At 43.6% G+C, this 18783-nt stretch overlaps 1 protein-coding gene across 1 annotated transcript in view; it reads right to left on the bottom strand.

Annotated features, from left to right (window-relative positions):
* LOC139386702 (E3 ubiquitin-protein ligase HECW1-like) overlaps positions 1 to 18783 on the bottom strand; it is a 62331-nt gene that overhangs the window by 32610 nt on the left and 10938 nt on the right. Inside the window, exons 2-6 of the mRNA XM_071132526.1 lie at positions 18111 to 18444; positions 17548 to 17655; positions 13681 to 13775; positions 12410 to 12485; positions 11097 to 11266 (exon numbers count right to left, since the gene is read on the bottom strand). Of these exons, the coding sequence (XP_070988627.1) occupies positions 11097 to 11266; positions 12410 to 12485; positions 13681 to 13775; positions 17548 to 17655; positions 18111 to 18444 (783 nt within the window). The remainder of the gene's footprint in view (positions 1 to 11096; positions 11267 to 12409; positions 12486 to 13680; positions 13776 to 17547; positions 17656 to 18110; positions 18445 to 18783) is intronic.

The following is an 18783-nucleotide window of genomic DNA, read 5'->3' as shown; positions in this document are numbered from 1 at the left end:
CTATACCATCTACTGCATCTTGCCATCTTTATATAATACATGTATCACTAGCCACTTTAAACAATGGCACTTTTATATGTTTACATACCCTACATTACTCATCTCATATGTATATACTGTACTCGATACCATCTACTGCATCTTGCCTATGCCGTTCTGTACCATCACTCATTCATATATCTTTATGTACATATTCTTCATCTCTTTACACTTGTGTGTGTATAAGGTAGTTGTTGTGAAATTGTTAGGTTAGATTACTCGTTGGTTATTACTGCATTGTCGGAACTAGAAGCACAAGCATTTCGCTACACTTGCATTAACATCTGCTAACCATGTGTATATGACAAATACAATTTTATATGATTTTAATTTGAGATAAAACTACACTAAATATATTCACGCCTCAAAAGCACTCTGTAGGGTAGCTCCATGGTGTAGCCGGAGGACAACTAGTTTCCATCCTCCTCTGGGTACATTGACTTCAATACAAAACCTAGGAGGCTCGTGGTTCTCACCTCCTTCCATAGACTTCAAAGTAATTATTACTTACTTATTACTTCCGGAGGACGTCCTCCAACCTATCAGAGCTATTGCAGCATGAACTGACATGTTGTCCACCCAATCAAAGCATCAGATAATAAATTTTAGTACTGAAAGCATAAGCTACAACTAGATAGCACTGCAGTGCATACAATGTGGTGCGTAGTTGACTCAAAGAGAGAGAGAGAGAGAGAGAGAGAGAGAGAGAGAGAGAGAGAGAGAGAGAGAGAGAGAGAGAGAGACAATAGTGGAACAGTTTTTAACAAATACAATTCTTCAAAAATGAAGCAGAAGCAAGAGAAAGAGAGATTTTTAAAACTTTCACCTAGCTAGCAAATGCAACTAGCTAGGTAGTTTAGCCTACTCAAACAGAGAGGGATGCTACAGTATGTTACCTAGCTCACTATGGCTATCCAACACTGGAGCTCTTCCAAGTCAAGGTAAGCTTTACGTTTAATTCATTTATTGCCACCAGGGTCCGTCGGTAAAATTGCTAAACTGCTTGCAAACTGTACACTGTACTGCATGATTGTAGCGGGTTTACTAACGCGTTAGTTCTAGTAGCTATGTTGACTTGATGCCAGCTAATATGGTGACAATGATGTAGGCTGTGTGTGGTGGTTATGATATGAAGGTTTGGCTTGGAAAAGTTTTAATGTCTGGACACAGACAACTGACGTGTTGTGCACTGAAGTCTACAAGCGAAGCCAAAAGGTGAGAGGAGGAGAGAGAGTAGATGCGAGAAGGAATTTTACAACAATCTGGCTGCTATGAAAGTGAACTGTGTTTGCATGTGATCAGGGGTGTATTCATTCCACCGATTCTGTTGAAAAACGTTTCTTAAAAGGAAGCCAACGGAAAGAAACGGAGATAAACATAACTGAATTTGTCCAATAGAAATTTGTTTGCAACTGTTGGACTAATGATTACACCCTAAATCAGCTAGATGCAGGCAATATTGTGCAAGGCGGTATTGAATATGTCCATGTCTGTCACCTTGATTACTCAAATTTCTTTGCACCTACATTGTAAACTTTGATTCATAGGCTAGGTTGTAGCAACCTCATGATGGGGAATGATAGGGAAAATTTAAGTATCATGTAGTAAGTAGCCTAAACCTATCCATGTTACATTAAGCTGGGTAAATGGAATATGAATGCGTCATCTAATATGCTGCAATAGAAATAAGACCATGCTCATAAAAAATGTAAACGGCACAGACTGCCATTGGGCAGTAGTCATACTAATCATGGATTATACCACCACTCTCCTAGTTACTAGTGTGTTAGTGTGATGATTCAAGGTCAGTGTGTTCTGAACCTGCAGCATCATCACAAGCAGACAGGCCTAGCTGCATGGGCCAAGACTGTAGGGGAATGGGCCTGTGTTAGTTATTATCAGGATGATTGACTTTCACTTTTACTGTAGGCCACAGGCTGTAATGTAATGGCTGGGTGAGTCTAGACTAATTGTTCAACCCAAACAATGATTCACAAGTGAAGAGAGATTCCTTAATTTAACCCCTAGAGTTGGTGTCCACACCCCCGCGGATTTCAAATCAGCATAATAAAAAACTCACAATAAACGTCTGTTTTAAACTAGAGATATCTGGCTCTCACAAACACACAAATAACCTGGGCAAAGTGTCAAAAACATGAAAGGCTAATAGTAAAATGTTAAAGTAAACCAACCGATAGTAGACCAATCAGGCAAATCTTAGTCATAAGGCATATTGGGACAAGAGAGGTTTGTCTCAGTGACTTTATGTGCTAGCTAACATAAATTGATGTCCATGTTCTGCAGATTCGTGCATACAGTGCCTTCGGAAAGTATTAGGCCCCTTGACCTTTTCCACATTTTGTTACAACCTTAATCTAGAAGGTTGATTTATAAAAATATAAAAAAGGGATTTTCATAAGTATTCCGACCCTTTACTCAGTACTTTATTGAGGCACCTTTGGCAGCTATTACAGCCTTGATTCTTCTTGGGTATGGCGCTACACGCTTGGCACACCTGTATTTGGGGAGTTTCTCCTATTCTTCTCTAAAGATCCTCACAAGCTCTGTCAGGTTGGATGGGGAGCATTGTTGCACAGCTATTTTCAGGTCTCTCCAGAGATGTTCGATCAGGTTCAAGTCCGGGCTCTGGCTGGGCCACATAAGGACATTCAGAGACTTGTTTTCCGAAGCCACTCCTGCGTTGTCTTGGCTGTGTGCTTAGGGTCGTTGTCCTGTTGGAAGGTTAACCTTCCCCCAGTCTGAGGTCCTGAGTGCTCTGGAGCAGGTTTTCATCAAAGATCTCTCTGTACTTTGCTCCGTTTATCATTGCCTCGATCCTGACTAGTTTCGCAATCCCTGCCGCTGAACAACATCCCCACAGCATGATGCTGCCACCACCATGCTTCACCGTAGGGATGGTGCCAGGATTCCTGCAAACGTGACGCTTGCCATTCAGGGAAAAGAGTTCAAGCTTGATTTCATCTTACAAGAGAATCTTGTTTCTCATGGTCTGAGAGTCTTTTGGTGCCTTTTGACAAACTCCAAGTGGGCTGTCATGTGCCTTTTTACTAAGGAGGGGCTTCCGTCTGACCATCGGGTTCTTGGGCACCTACCTGACCAAGGTCCTTTTCCCCCGATTTCTCAGTTTCGCTGGGTGGCCAGTTCTAGGAAGAGTCTTGGTGGTTCCCAACTTCTTCCATTTAAGAATGATGGAGGCCATTGTGTTCTTGAGGACTTTCAATGCTGTAGACATTTTTTTCTACCCTACCCCAGATCAGTGCCTCGACACAATCCTGTCGCTGAGTTCTACAGAAAATGTATTTGACTTCATGGCTTGGTTTTTGCTCTGACATGCACTGTCAACTATATAGAGAGGTGTGTGCGCTTCCAAATCATGTCCAATCACTTGAATTTACCACAGGTGGATCAAGTTGTAGAAACATCTCAAGGATGATGAATTTCAAGTCAATTTCGAGTCTCATAGCAAAGGGTCAGAATATTTACAGTATGTACAGTTGAAGTCGGACGTTTACATACACCTTAGCCAAAAACATTTAAACTCCGTTTTTCACAATTCCTGACATTAATCCTAGTAAAAATTCCCTGTTTTAGGTCAGTTAGGATTACCACTTTATTTTAAGAATGTGAAATGTCAGAATAATAGAATGATTTATTTCAGCTTTTATTTCTTTCATCACAATCCCAGTGGGTCAGAAGTTTACATACACTCAATTAGTATTTGGTATTATTGCCTTTAAATTGTTTAACTTGGGTCAAACATTTTGGGTAGCCTTCCACAAGCTTCCCATAATAAGTTGGGTGAATTTTGGCCCATTCCTCTGAACAGAGCTGGTGTAACTGGGTCAAGTTTGTAGTGCTTCACGGATGGGATGGTGTTCTTCGGCTTGCAAGCCTCCCCCTTTTTCCTCCAAACATAATGATGGTCATTATTTTTGTTTCATCAGACCAGAGGACATTTCTCCAAAAAGTACGATCTTTGTCCCCATGTGCAGTTGCAAACTGTAGTCTGGCTTTTTTTATGGCGGTTTTGGAGCAGTGGCTTCTTCCTTGCTGAGCGGCCTTTCAGCTTATGTCGATATAGGACTAGTTTTACTGTGGATATAGATACTTTTGTACCTGTTTCCTCCAGCATCTTCACAAGGTCCTTTGCTGTTGTTCTGGGATTTATTTGCACTTTTCGCACAAAAGTATGTTCATCTCTATGAGACAGAATGTGTCTCCTTCCTGAGCGGTATGATGGCTGCGTGGTCCCATGGTTTTGATACTTGCTTACTATTGTTTGTACAGATGAACTTGGTACCTTCAGGCATTTGGAAATTGCTCCCAAGCATGAACCAGACTTGTGAAGGTCTACAATTTTTTTTCCTGAGGTCTTGGCTGATTTCTTTAGATTTTTCCATGATGTCAAGCAAAGAGACACTGAGTTTGAAGGTAGGCCTTGAAATACATCCACAGGTACACCTCCAAATGACTCAAATGATGTCAATTAGCCTATCAGAAGCTTCTAAAGCCATGACATCCTTTTCTGGAATTTTCCAAGCTGTTTAAAGGCACAGTCAACTTAGTGTATGTAAACTTCTGACACACTGGAATTGTGATACAGTGAAATAATCTGTCTGTAAACAATTGTTGGAAAAATTACTTGGTTCATGCACAAAGAAGATGTCGTAACCGATTTGCCAAAACTGTCGTTTGTTAACAAGAAATTTGGGAAGTGGTTGAAAAACGAGTTTTAATGACTCGAGCCTAGGTGTAGGTAATCTTCAACGGTAAATAAATTAGCAAAAAATTTGCTAAAAATATCTAAATACCCGTTTTCGCTTTGTCATTATGGGCTATTGAGTGTAGATTGCTGAGGATTACTATTTTTTTCAATCCATTTTAGAATAAGGCTGTAACGCATCAAAATGTGGAAAACATCAAGGGGTCTGAATACTTCCCGAAGGCACTGTATGTGTCTGGATGGAACACAGCACATGTTATAAAGAGGCCTTAATAATGGATCAATTAATCGAAGCACCACAGCCGGTACCCATCGTTAATCTTTGGAAACGAAGGTTGCCTCGTGCTGCTGCCCCATGAACAACATCCAGAAATAAAACTCAGCTTCAGCATTATGTTTATGCAAGCACGAAGAATGGTATGAGAAATAAATATTAATTTGTGATTGCAGCAGACAGTCATGTGATGTGATTCTGGAGCCCTATAGGAAGATGGAGTGGCTACATCCCAAATAGTACCCTAGTCCCTACATAGTGCACTACTTTTGACCAGAGTAGGCCGTGGTAAAAATAAGTGCACTATAAAGGGAATAGGGTGCTATTTGGGAGACAGAGGGGGAGATCTATTATTGAAAAGTGTTTCAGCTGCTGAGAATAGAACATGACGATGGTGTGAGGCTGTTTGCATTCCAAATGGCACCCTATTCCTTATATAGTAGATGGGCGCTGGTCAAAAGTAGTGCACTAGGAAATAGGGTGCCATTTGGGATGCACATGTGTGCCTGAGAGGCAGAAAGCTGGTGGTGGTGGGGTGCTGTGGTTTATATATAACCCTGGCCTGTACTGATGTGTGCCCTTACCTGTACTCCCATGACTCTCTCTGTCAGGGAGTCTTGAGGGAGCGAAGGAAGGCTGCGGCTGATCTGAATATCAAACAGGGGAGGGTGAGGGAGTAGGGTGCACTTTTCCGCTGCCTTCAGCCTTCCTCACAGAAGCCCTGGATAATTTTGAGGTACAAGTGGGAGACACGAAAAGGGAGGGACCTACTCTATTAGCTAAACTCTTCATTATACAGTCAGATCCAGCATGAAGCCTCCAGAAACCATCACCGCAGGTGTCATACCTCCCCTTATCCATACTGATCATTTCCAAGAATACAGAGTGGCGCTGCTATATCCTTCCCCTCAATATACTGAAGGGGTGTTGATACTGTACCAAAGCAGAGCTGGGTCCGTGACACATTTCCTGCCCTTTCAGGGCGACACCACTTAATTGAACCATTAGCTAAATGAGTACCGGTAACCCAGTAATAGCCTATTATAGGGAGAGAGAGGTGATTTTTACCAGCATGGTAATAAAAGAGGATTATCACATGAGGAAACTCTGAGTCACGGTGTAAATGTATAATTCATACATTATAAATTATAATGCATTTTGACTGTTCTTGTCCTTGAAATAGCTTTCGAAACCAAAGCCCCTGAATCAGAAGGAGACCCTGTCTGCTGAGTAAAGGAAGTGGAAGAAGGGTAATGATGAAGAATATAAAGAGGCAGGGAAGGAGGGAAGGAGGGAGGGAGGGAATACTGCTGTGTTCAGGAGGAGGAGATACAGGCAGGGAGGGAGGGAGTACTGCTGTGTTCGGGAGGAGGAGATACAGCCAGGGAGGGAGGGAGTACTGCTGTGTTCAGGAGGAGGAGATACAGCCAGGGAGGGAGGGAGTACTGCTGTGTTCGGGAGGAGGAGATACAGCCAGGGAGGGAGGGAGTACTGCTGTGTTCAGGAGGAGGAGATACAGCCAGGGAGGGAGGGAGTACTGCTGTGTTCAGGAGGAGGAGATACAGCCAGGGAGGGAGGGAGTACTGCTGTGTTCAGGAGGAGGAGATACAGCGAGGGAGGGGAATATCCCTCACTAAACAAGTCAAATGTTAATAAGCCTACTGCCTGCCAGTCCCTCAAATGTCTTTTCCCTTCCCTCTCTCTAAGAGACATGTAAAATAAAATTCCTCCTCTTTCCCACTTATCCTCCTACCCCCTCTACCTTCCTCTACTCTCTCTCTCTCTCGCTCCCTCTCTGTCTATCTCTGCCTGCCTGCATGCCTGCCTGTTTGACCAATTTTCCGACTGTATGTCCTCCAAAGCACTCTCCTCATTAGCAGTGTAAATGTAAATCCCCCCATGATGAGGAGGAGGAGGAACACAGCGGATGGGTTTAATGAGATCTCAGCATCCCTTGCAATACACATTGTTCCTCAAGTTAATATCGCTCACCAAACAACACTGTCACATTCATACACACTCACTGAATATACAAAATATTAGGAACACCTTTCTAATATTACGTTCCACCCCTTTTTGCCATCAGAACAGCCTCAATTCGTCAGGCATGGACTCTACAAGGTGTGAACGCGTTCCACAGGGATGCTGGCCCATGTTAACTCCAACGATTCCCGCCCATGTTGACTCCAATGCTTCCTGCCCATGTTGACTCTAATGCTTCCACAGTTGTGTCAAGTTGGCTGGATGTCCTTTGGGTGGTGGACTATTCTTGATACACACAGGAAACTGTTGAGAGTGAAAAACCCAGCAGCGTTGCAGTTCTTGACATACTCAAACCAGTGCGCCTGGCACCTACTAACATACCCTGTTCAATGGCACTTACATCTTTTCTCTTGCCCATTCACCCTCTGAATGGCAATCATACACAGTTCATGTCTCAATTGTCTCAAGGCTTAAAAATCGTACTTTAAACTGTCTCCTCCCCTTCATCTACACATTGAAGTGGATTTAACAGGTGACATCAATAATTTACATTTTTATTTATTATATTTAACCTTTATTTAACTAGACAAGCCAACAAGAGATACTAGCTTTCACCTGAGCTGTGTTCAAATACTCATACTAACCGCACTAACCGTACTATATGTGACTTGAATTGAGTATTTAGTGAATTGAGTATATAGTGAATTGAGTATATAGTGAATTGAGTATATAGTTATTGGTCATAGCATGGATATAGTTAGTATGCCAAAAGTTCACGGATGTCGAACTAAATTCGCCAAAATACGAAGTATACAAGCAGTGGACACTATTTCAGTGCATTTAGGGACCATAATGCAATTCTTCAGAAAATGGGCATAGCTTCACAACATTTTCAGATTTGTAGAAAATGGCGGAAAATATGCAGCCGAAGCAAAGAAGTCCTACAAGAGCGGATACAAACTCATTGCTTTAACTAATTATGTCAAATGTTAAGAAAATGTTGAGCAATGTAATAAAGTAATGGCTTTCAAATAAGTTACATTGCATGTTATGTTGGTTGACAATTTGTTAGCTATGCTATCCTTATGAACCGCATAGCATTACAGCAGCATCTACCGGTATGTTAGCTAGTTACCTAACATTAATTGGCTACTAATACATCGAACTTGCCAGGCAGTATATTAACTATATGCTATCTAACTAACTACCCAACATTTATTGACTTGATTATTCACACAATTCTTAGCTAAGTGGTATAGTCATTTTGCGTTTAAATGGACATGGTTAATTCTGGCTATCTACTCAGATTTCAGAGGACTCTCCCGCAGAATAACTGATAAATTTACAAACGCTTAACACGCATTGAATATGGCCGGTGTCTGTAAACTTCGGCAAAAAAAAAAGCAATTACATTTTTGCCAGCAGCACAGTTACAGTCACCAACGCTCTGGATAACATGAAAACAGCCTAACCAGCTCTGCTAGGGCAAGTAAAATGGTTAGAGTGAGGTGTTTTCTCATTTGTTTCTGGAATTATATAATCAACGTTAGCCAGTTAACTTGGCCGCTTGACTACAAATGAACGCTCCGAGAGCGAAACGCTCTAAATTTACGAGGGGACAATCTGACAATGTTCTGCATTTACAAACACCCAGAGTGCACTCTGCCGCACCAGATTGAATTTACAAACACACCGAAAATCATAAAATATTTAGCTAGTCATTTGATATGCTAACAAGCTAGCACGAGGTTGCATAGCAACAGCATCAACTTCCAGTAGACAGGCGAAGCTCTGGTACGCTCAACTGAAACAATACCGTTCACTTACAGTATACTAAAATGAACTAATAGTATGTAGTATATACTCATTAAGTATGTAGTATACGGTATGGGTATTCGAACACAGCCCTGGATTCACCTGGTCAGTCTACATCATGGAAAGAGTGGGTGTTCCTAATGTTTTGTGCACTCATTGTATTTAGAAAAAAAAAAGTATACAGTGCCTTCGGAAAGTATTCACATCCCTTGACATTTTCTAAAATGGATTAAGTAAAACATTTCCTCAGCAATCTACAAACAATACCCCATAATTACAAAGCGAAAACAGGTTTTTAGACATTTTTGCTAATGTATTCAGACCCTTTGCTATGAGAATTGAATTTGAGCTCAGGTACATCCTGTTTCCATTGATCATCTTTGAGATATTTCTACAACTTGATTGGAGTCTACCTGTGGGAAATTCAATTGATTGGACATTCATTTGGAAAGGCACACACGTCTATATAAGATCCCACATTTAACAGTGAATGTCAGAGCAAAAACAAAGCAATGAGGTCGAAGGAATTGTCCGTAGAGCACCGAGAAAGGATTGTGTCGAGGTACAGATCTGGGAAAGGGTATGAAAAAATGTCTGCAGCATTGAAGGTCCCCAAGAACATAGTGGCCTACATCATTCTTAAATGGAAGAAGTTTGGAACCACCAAGACTCTTCCTAGAGCTGGCCGCCCGACCACACAATCAGGGGGAAAGGACCTTGGTCAGGTAGGTGATCAAGAACCCGATGGTCCCTCTGACAGAGCTCTAGAGTTCCTCTGTGGAGATGGGTAAACCTTCCAGAAGGACAACCATCTCTGCAGCACTCCACCAATCAGGCCTTTATGGTAGAGTGGCCAGATGTAAGACACTCCTCAGTAAAAGGCACATGATAGCCCACTTGAAGTTTGTCAAAAGGCACCTAAATACTCTCAGATACTCTCTAGGAAAGACCCCAGCTGGGCCCCGAAGTGAGAGGGCCAGGAGGTATGCGGTCAACAATGCTTGACTCAGGGAGGAGGATGCCCCTGCCATGCATAGTCCCATGGGATGTTGGCTATCATCAACAAGGCAACTCCTATGACTAATTGGGAATGGGACGCAAGCGTAGGATTGATCACCCTGTCGCTGGCCGCCTTTGGGGAGCGTGTATAGTGTGAAAGGCCGAAACACCCTAGGAACCAAAGGTACACTACTGACGATGCGCTCCCCAAATTTCACCAGGCTCACTGTTCATTAACTCTTGGAAGTGCTTGCACAAAGGATAGTAACATCTTATCCTGTGTTCTTGGAATCAGACCATGAGAAACAAGATTCTCTGGTCTGATGAAATCAAGATTGAACTCTCTGGAGGAAACCTGGCACCACCATTTTCAGCTGCAGTGACTAGGAGTCTCGTCAGCAAAGATGAACGGAGCAAAGTACAGAGAGATCCTTGATGAAAACCTGCTCCAGAGTGCTCAGGACCTCGGACTGGGGCCCTAAGCACACACAGCCAAGACAACGCAGGAGTGGCTGCGGGACATGTCTCTGAATGTCCTTGAGTTGCTCAGCCAAAGCCCGGACTTGAGCATCTCTGGAGAGACCTGAAAATGGCTGTGCAGCAACGCTCCACATCCAACCTGACAGAGCTTGAGAGGATCTGCAGAGAAGAATGGGAGAAACTCCCCAAATACAGGTGTGCCAAGCTTGTAGCATCATACCCAAGAAGACTGGAGGCTGTAATCCCTGCCAAAGGTGCTTCAACAAAGTATTGAGTAAAGGGTCTGAATACTTAAATGTGAATGTGATATTTACAGCAAAAAACAAGTCTAAAAACCTGTTTTTGCTTTGTCATTATTGGGTACTGTGTGTAGATTGATGAGGAAAAAATAAAATATACTAGGGTCTAAATACTTCCTGAATGTTGCAGGGATAGTGCTATCAACTCATCACAACCAAACCACAACTGTTGTAACCCATTTTCAGCACTTGTTCTTTTGAGCAAAAACAAGAAAAACAACTTTGGTTACACCTGTGTAAATTCTGTACATCCCAGTTAGTGTTTCCATATGGTTCCAGGTCAACAGTACCTGTATAACATATTGTATAAAGCACCTTAAGACTGTCACTCTGCCTGACTTTATTGCCCTGTTACAGAGAGCATACTCAAGGTTGCTTGCTTTTTCATAGTCCTTTGAGCCAGATAGCAACAATTGTCTTGGAACACATAGAATATAAAGCCTTGTCAGGGCCCTCCTCTCACCTCTCTCTGCCAGCGGGGGTTGATGGTGTTACAGACGATGCTGGAGCGTTTCTCCTGGCCGTGGTGTGGCAGCGCTGGAAAGATGCTGTTCCTGCCGGGATGGATGGCGATCTTCAGGTAGGGGTCAGGGTTGAAGAACATCCCTTTCTTCAGCCCCGTGGCGTGGAAATCTACCAGAGACGATAAGAGTATAGAGGAGGAGACGATGAGGATAAACGGCTTTAAAATTACACCTTTAACGGCTTAAGAAAATCCCATACTTCTGACAAAGAAGAGCAGAGTGCAGTCAGCAGGAATGTCCTTGAGAAAGAGAATGTTCCTTTTAGCTCTGCAAATCAATTTGGTTCAATATCCTGTGTTGCCACAGTATGCTGTACTTCTACAATAGTAGTAGTATGTTCTACTATAGCAGAGCAGAGACAGAATAACTCTCCCTGAAAAATAGGTCTAGACAGAATTATTATTTTGCGTAGCGTTGCATTTAACTTGAACTTCTCTCCAACTCTGCTCTGTAATATTTGTGACAGACATGTCATACAGTAGCATAGCCTCCCAGTGATCTGGGACCAGACAGGGACTACTACAGTCAGTATGTTTGTTCAGTATTTGTAAGCCTGTGTTGATCAAAGCTGAAGACGAAAGGGGAAGAGCTGCTGTCTGAAATCCCATCTGCCTCCCCCTGACATCTCCCATGCAGCTGTGGGGGGAGAGAATCGTTTGGATACACGACTGAGCAAGCTGTCACACCCACCTTTCATCTGCACTACCTCACTGTGAATCAGGTGGAACTGGATCATGCCTCTACTGCTGCTGCTGCTGCTGCTGCATCCCTCAGTTAGGAATCCAACTCAACTCAAGACTGTCGGAAACACTTAGCACAATAGACTCACTGTGCTTTTCCTATGATGAGTCAGGATGTTAGGATGTTTTTGTGACATTTCTACAGATGTGATGTATTTCTTCATGCAGCGTTTGGGAATGAAACAGCGGCATTTAAGTATGGAAGTGTTAGGAGAAAGGAATCCTTTTCATCACCGTCATGTAAGTGTGGGTTTGTCGATATTTCTCTAACTGCTAGCATTCTGTATCATGCCAGTTGGCACAGAACATTCCTTCCTGTAATGCACATGATGTACTCCAGATGGATGATAGTACTGTATCTGAATCCTGGGATGAGTTGCTATGGAGACACAAGCTGTGTGTTGCCCTTTGCCACAGTAATGCTGGCACATGTGCTGGCCCAGCCCTGTAGAGATGCGTTGCCAAGGTAACGTGGTGGTAGGGGGGGGGGGGGGGGGGGGGGGCATGCTCACCTGAGAGGGAGAAGCTAATGAGTCTTCTGCTGCCTGTGCTCTGGGGGACTTCTTCATTTGTGACGGGCTTAAACACCTACACAGAGAGAGGGTGAGAAAGAGAGAGCGAAAGAAAGAGAGGGTTAGAGAGAGATAGAGAGCGAAAGAAAGAGAGGGTTAGAGAGAGATAGAGAGCGAGAGAGAGAGAGAGAGAGAGAGAGAGAGAGAGAGAGAGTAAGAAAAAGTCACATCAGCGCCCGCCTTTACAGCACCTCTCCTCCCTGTTCCTCCTCCACAGGTGTAAGCCTGCCCAAGGATCTTTATAGCAGGCAGGTGGATTTGTGGAAAATAGCCACTGAGAGATGATGGAGGGCCACTGAGAGGTGATGGAGGGCCACTGAGAGATGATGGAGGGCCACTGAGAGATGGAGGGCCACTGAGAGATGGGGGTGGAGGATAAGGGTCATATGCAAACGCACGCACACACACCATCACAGCAGTAACAATACAATGGCATTTTGACAGGCTGTGGCATTGATGTGTTTCTGAGATTGTTCCTCTGGGTGTGATCTCTAGGAGGACAAGTGAGTAGTCATTACAGCAGTGTGGGGGTATGTAGGCTGTGGGGGCAGGGCCTGCATAGGCCTGGGCTAATGCATTTCACTCCCTGGCTGCAGTGGGCCTCCAGCAGACAGCTGGAGTGCCCACAGGGGACCTCTACTACAGTGTACTCCACAGGGACAACACAAGGACATTATCTGATTCCCCTCTCTGTTCACCTCTGGCTGTGGCGTATCTGTCTGTCTATCTCTCAGACTGCTGTCTGTCTGTGTGTGATCTCTCTCAAGACAGGCAATGTCAACCAGCCAATAAGCATACAATAATTTACACTTAGCACCACTTTCAATTTCAGGATTTTCTTTTCCAGTCAATGAGAAAAGAAGGGTAACCAATCTAATGGATTGCTAAACCCATTATATCTGCCCTTTAAATCACGTCTGATAACCCCTAGTAATGCAGGTAACACTGGACAACAGATGACATGCTAACCCCTTTCTGGAACAGTCAGGATTTTTGTTCTTACTTTTCTTACCACTCTAGGCTCTAGTGATAAGCTTCAACCCAGACAATGGAAAAATATATCGTTTAGATGGAAAGACATACAGTAGATCCGTTGTAGTAATTCATCATCTCTTCCCTTCAGTACCCCTTGAGAAGCCCATATGAACATATAGCGCCCATGTACAGTAGCACTAATACCAGGCTGGGACTAAGTAGTCTTACACGCTCACCGGAACTGAGGGGTTCTTCACAGTCAAACTGGGGGTGGTGGCTCGCAGGGCCCCGCTCACACCATGGTAGTATTTAAAACAGATCTTGGTCTCCACTGAGAGGAAAGAAGAGACAGATGACAGAAGAGAGGACAGAAGTTCATTTAAGAGAGATTGTCCTATCTTTTTAGAATGACCTACTGTTTGCATTATACACTATTTCTCTGTTTATTGGCACCTTAATCAGGTTTCACAGTTGGAAAGCTCTCAAAAACAGGCCAGAGACACACCAGCGTGACCTAAGAAAGCTGTTGTGAGCAGCATGCCAATAAACTGGGGGAGAGAGAGCAGACGGTCCTCAGCTACATGGTTATTAGCAGCGGAGCCTGACACAGAGAGATAATACTATCCCTTTAATTACACAGAGAGATAATACTATCTATTTAATTACACAGAGGGATAATACTATCAATTTAATTACACAGAGATAAGAATCTCAGTGGCTGCTTTCCAAGCTGCTAATCTACTGTGGTAGCTAAATGGAGATGCTTGAGAATCAACACCATTGAGCCTACAGGGTGGCACACAGGCACGAGCGAATGGTATTGGCCAAAAGATTGATTGCTGTCTCTGCCTGGCCGGTTCCCTTCTCTCCACTGGGATTCTCTGCCTCTAACCCTATTACGGGGGCTGAGTCCCTGGCATACTGGTGCTCTTCCATGCCGTCCCTAGGAGGGGTGCGTCACTTGAGTGTGTTGAGTCACTGACGTGATCTTCCTGTCTGGGTTGGCACAACCCCTCAGGTTCGTTTCGTGGGCTATACTCGGCCTTGTCTCAGGGTAGTAGGTTAGCCTAGTGGTTAGAGCGTTGGACTAGTAACCGAAAGGTTGCAAGTTCAAACCCCTGAGCTGACAAGGTACCAATCTGTCGTTCTGCCCCTGAACAGGTAGTTAACCCACTGTTCCTAGAATGTCATTGAAAATAAGAATTTGTTCTTAACTGACTTGCCTAGTTAAATAAAGGTAAAAAAATAGGTTGGTGGTGTGGGGGCTTTGCCTTGGCAAAGTGGGTGATGTTATATCCTGTCTGTTTGGCCCTGTTTGGGTATTTATGCTACAGTAGTTTATGTGTCGGGGGCAAGGGTGAGTCTTTTATATCTGGAGCATTTCTCATGTTTAGTCCTGTGTGAATTTAAGTATGCTCTCTCTAATTCTCTCTCTTTCTTTTTCTCTCGGAGGACCTGAGCCCTAGGACCATGCCTCAGGACTACCTGGCATGATGACTCCTTGCTGTCCCCAGTCCACCTGGTCATGCTGCTCCTCCAGTTTCAACTGTTCTGACCTGTTCACTGGACGTGCTACCTTGTCCCGGAACTGCTGTTTTGGACTCTCTCTACCGCACCTGCTGTCTCTAACTCTGAATGATCGGCTATGAAAAGCCAACTGACATTTACTGCTGAGGTGCTGTCCTGTTGCACCCTCTACAACCACTGTGATTATTTTTATCTGACCCCGCTGGTCATCTATGAACGTTTTAACATCTTGGCCATGTTCTGTTATAATCTCCACCCGGCACAGCCAGAAGAGGACTGGCCACCCCTCAGAGCCTGGTTCCTCTCTAGGTTTCTTCATAGGTTCTGGCCTTTCTAGGGAGTTTTTCTTAGCCACCGTACTTCTACATCTGCATTGCTTGCTGTTTGGGGTTTAAGGCTGGGTTTATTTTATATCGGCTGATGTAAAAAGGGCTTTATAAATAAATGTGATTGATTGATTGATAGATATCTGATTCTTGCGAATGAGCTGTCCCTACTGATGAGGTGGGAGGAGCTCTTTGAGGGATGAGTCTTACTTTAGGTAAATAAACAGAAGCAGTGTTAGCTAAATAACAAAATCACCCACAGATGACAACGTATTACTTTAGCAGAACCAGATGAGGGGAGGATAGCACTATGGTAGTTACTCATAGCTGCACTTTGTGTCTAAGCAGAGCTGTCCACACCGGGGCCTACTGTACTATACAGTCAGTGTCGGTTCTCTAGTCTAGAGGAACTAATGGGATCATTTGGCTGTATAAATTATGTCAATTATTTTATTTATGGAATCTCTTCCAAATAGACTTGCTTTAATCTGTACAGAGTAAGAAGGATTTGTGATTCTAAAGGGAAATCCTGAAACTTATGGAATTCTGAAGATACAAAATGGTCACAATGGTAATGAGAAACAAAATGGTTATGAGATAGTTTCAGTGTTACAGTGGGGCAAAAAAGTACTTAGTCAGCCACCAATTGTGCAAGTTCTCCCACTTAAAAAGATGAGAGAGGCCTGTAATTTTCATCTTAGGTACACTTCAACTATGACAGACAAAATAAGGGGAAAAACATCCAGAAAATCACATTGTAGGATTTTTAATAAATTTATTTGCAAATTATGGTGGAAAATAAGTATTTGGTCACCTACAAACAAGCAAGATTTCTGGCTCTCACAGACTTGTAACTTCTTCTTTAAGAGGCTCCTCTGTCCTCCACTCGTTACCTGTATTAATGGCACCTGTTTGAACTTGTTATCAGTATAAAAGACACCTGTCCACAACCTCAAACAGTCACACTCCAAACTCCACTATGGCCAAGACCAAAGAGCTGTCAAAGGACACCAGAAACAAAATTATTAGGAAATGGAAGACATACAAGACCACTGATAATCTCCCTCGATCTGGGGCTCCACGCAAGATCTCACCCCGTGGGGTTAAAATGATCACAAGAACGGTGAGCAAAAATCCCAGAACCACACGGGGGGACCTAGTGAATGACTTGCAGAGAGCTGGGACCAAAGTAACAAAGCCTACCATCAGTAACACACTACGCTGCAAGGGACTCAAATCCTGCAGTGCCAGACGTGTCCCCCTGCTTAAGCCAGTACATGTCCAGGCCCGTCTGAAGTTTGCTAGAGAGCATTTGGAGGATCCAGAAGAAGATTGGGAGAATGTCATATGGTCAGATCAAACCAAAATATAACTTTTTTGTAAAAACTCAGCTCTTCGTGTTTGGAGGACAAAGAATGCAGAGTTGCATCCAAAGAACACCATACCTACTGTGAAGCATGGGGGTGGAAACATGCTTTGGGGCTGTTTTTCTGAAAAGGGACCAGGACGACTGATCCGTGTAAAGGAAAGAATGAATGGGGCCATGTATCGTGAGATTTTGAGTGAAAACCTCTTTCCATCAGCAAGGGCATTGAAGATGAAACGTGGCTGGGTCTTTCAGCATGACAATGATCCCAAACACACCGCCCGGGCAACGAAGGAGTGGCTTCGTAAGAAGCATTTCAAGGTCCTGGAATGGCCTAGCCAGTCTCCAGATCTCAACCCCATAGAAAATCTTTGGAGGGAGTTGAAAGTCCATGTTGCCCAGCAACAGCCCCAAAACATCAATGCTCTAGAGGAGATCTGCATGGAGGATTGGGCCAAAATACCAGCAACAGTGTGTGAAAACCTTGTGAAGACTTACAGAAAACGTTTGACCTCTGTCATTGCCAACAAAAGGTATATAACAAAATATTGAGATAAACTTTTGTTATTGACCAAATACTTATTTTCCACCATAGTTTGCAAATAAATTCATTAAAAATCCTACAATGTGATTTTCTGGATTTTTTTCTAATTTTGTCTGTCATAGTTGAAGTGTACCTATGATGAAAATTACAGGCCTCTCTCATCTTTTTAAGTGGGAGAACTTGCACAATTGGTGGCTGACTAAATACTTTTTTGCCCCACTGTATGTAAAGATTTAGTGGTATATGCTACATCCGTTATAAAACAGCTCTCTCAGTGTGTGGGGGATGTAGTGTACTGTAATGTAGCTGGTTTTGGATGTATTTCCAGAAATGCACTTACGCTCCACAAAATAGGAGTTGGCCTCAATTTTCCACACTATCTGGCCCTTGTGCGAACCATTCACTCCGCGGCTCTTGTAGTCTAGAAAGTTCTCAGACGAAACTTCTTCTGAGAGAGTTGAAAGGGAGGGAGGTGAAGGTGAGATACAAAGTCCCATTACAGTATCACACAAGCATTGTCAGTTCCCTGTGGATACGTAACATTAACTGTGTCTGAGCACCACAACACCACCTTCAGATAACCTCAAATGATAAGGGAAGGCAGACTGGACATGACCTGACCTAACATGACCTGAGTCATCGCATTGCTCTCTATGTAGTGTCCATACAGTCCCTTTCAAATACTGTAGACTTGAATGAACACATTCTAGTTCTTGTCCTACACACCTATTCCTCTTCCCCAAAAGCTAACTCCAAAGAAGATCACATGCAGTATGTATAACAGTTTACAAGATTTGAAATAAGCTGCTCTTCATCTCACTGTCTCTAGCTGCCTCACTATCATCTACTATTACGTATTGCTTTGGTCCCTTCTATGAAAATTACTGTTATGGCAGTGCTCACCGATGAGGTACATGCCAATCCAGTCCCCAGCGTCCACCTCCTCCTTGATGTCCCAGCAGATGAGGATGTCCTGGGTCTGACCGATGGCATAGAGCGAGGTGCTGACGGTGAGCGTTGAACGGCTGTGTGATGTCACCAGGTCTGTGTCGCTGGTCGAGCGGTGCATAGTCGCCACGACCTCAGGAAAGCCGTTCTGGAAGTTGACGTTAGGGAACTGCTCGGGATTGTAGCTGTGGCGGATCGGGTGCTTACAGCGCCGGCGGTTCTGGGACGAACGTGACGGGGATGCCATTGCTGCTCGTCCAAGTCCGAGAAACCTGTTCTGGTACAAGTTCTGGAGAAGAGGAGAGGAAAGAAGGAGAGAAACTGTGAATGGGGAGGATGGAGAGCTAGTACTGGAGAGATTTTTAGGAGGCCAAATGTTAGCATGGCTATTTCTGCGTTTTTGAGATAAAATTCAAAACTTTAATCGCCATCTTTAAGAACATTGCAGGTGTGTTTTTCTGTTGGTTTATTCTGGCAGACTAAGAGGTAGTGATTTGTACCATCCTGCAGAGAAAGTGGAGCTATAGTGGGAATATTACCAGCAGGAAATATAATCCTAAAATCTTTCGGAAGTTTTTCCAATATGTAGCAATAACTTCTGAGTGGGAGGAGAGACAACAATGCCTAG

Source organism: Oncorhynchus clarkii, chromosome 28 (genome assembly GCF_045791955.1).
Source record: "Oncorhynchus clarkii lewisi isolate Uvic-CL-2024 chromosome 28, UVic_Ocla_1.0, whole genome shotgun sequence".
Classification (NCBI taxonomy): Eukaryota; Metazoa; Chordata; class Actinopteri; order Salmoniformes; family Salmonidae; genus Oncorhynchus; species Oncorhynchus clarkii.
This window is presented reverse-complemented; position numbering and strand designations above follow the sequence as displayed.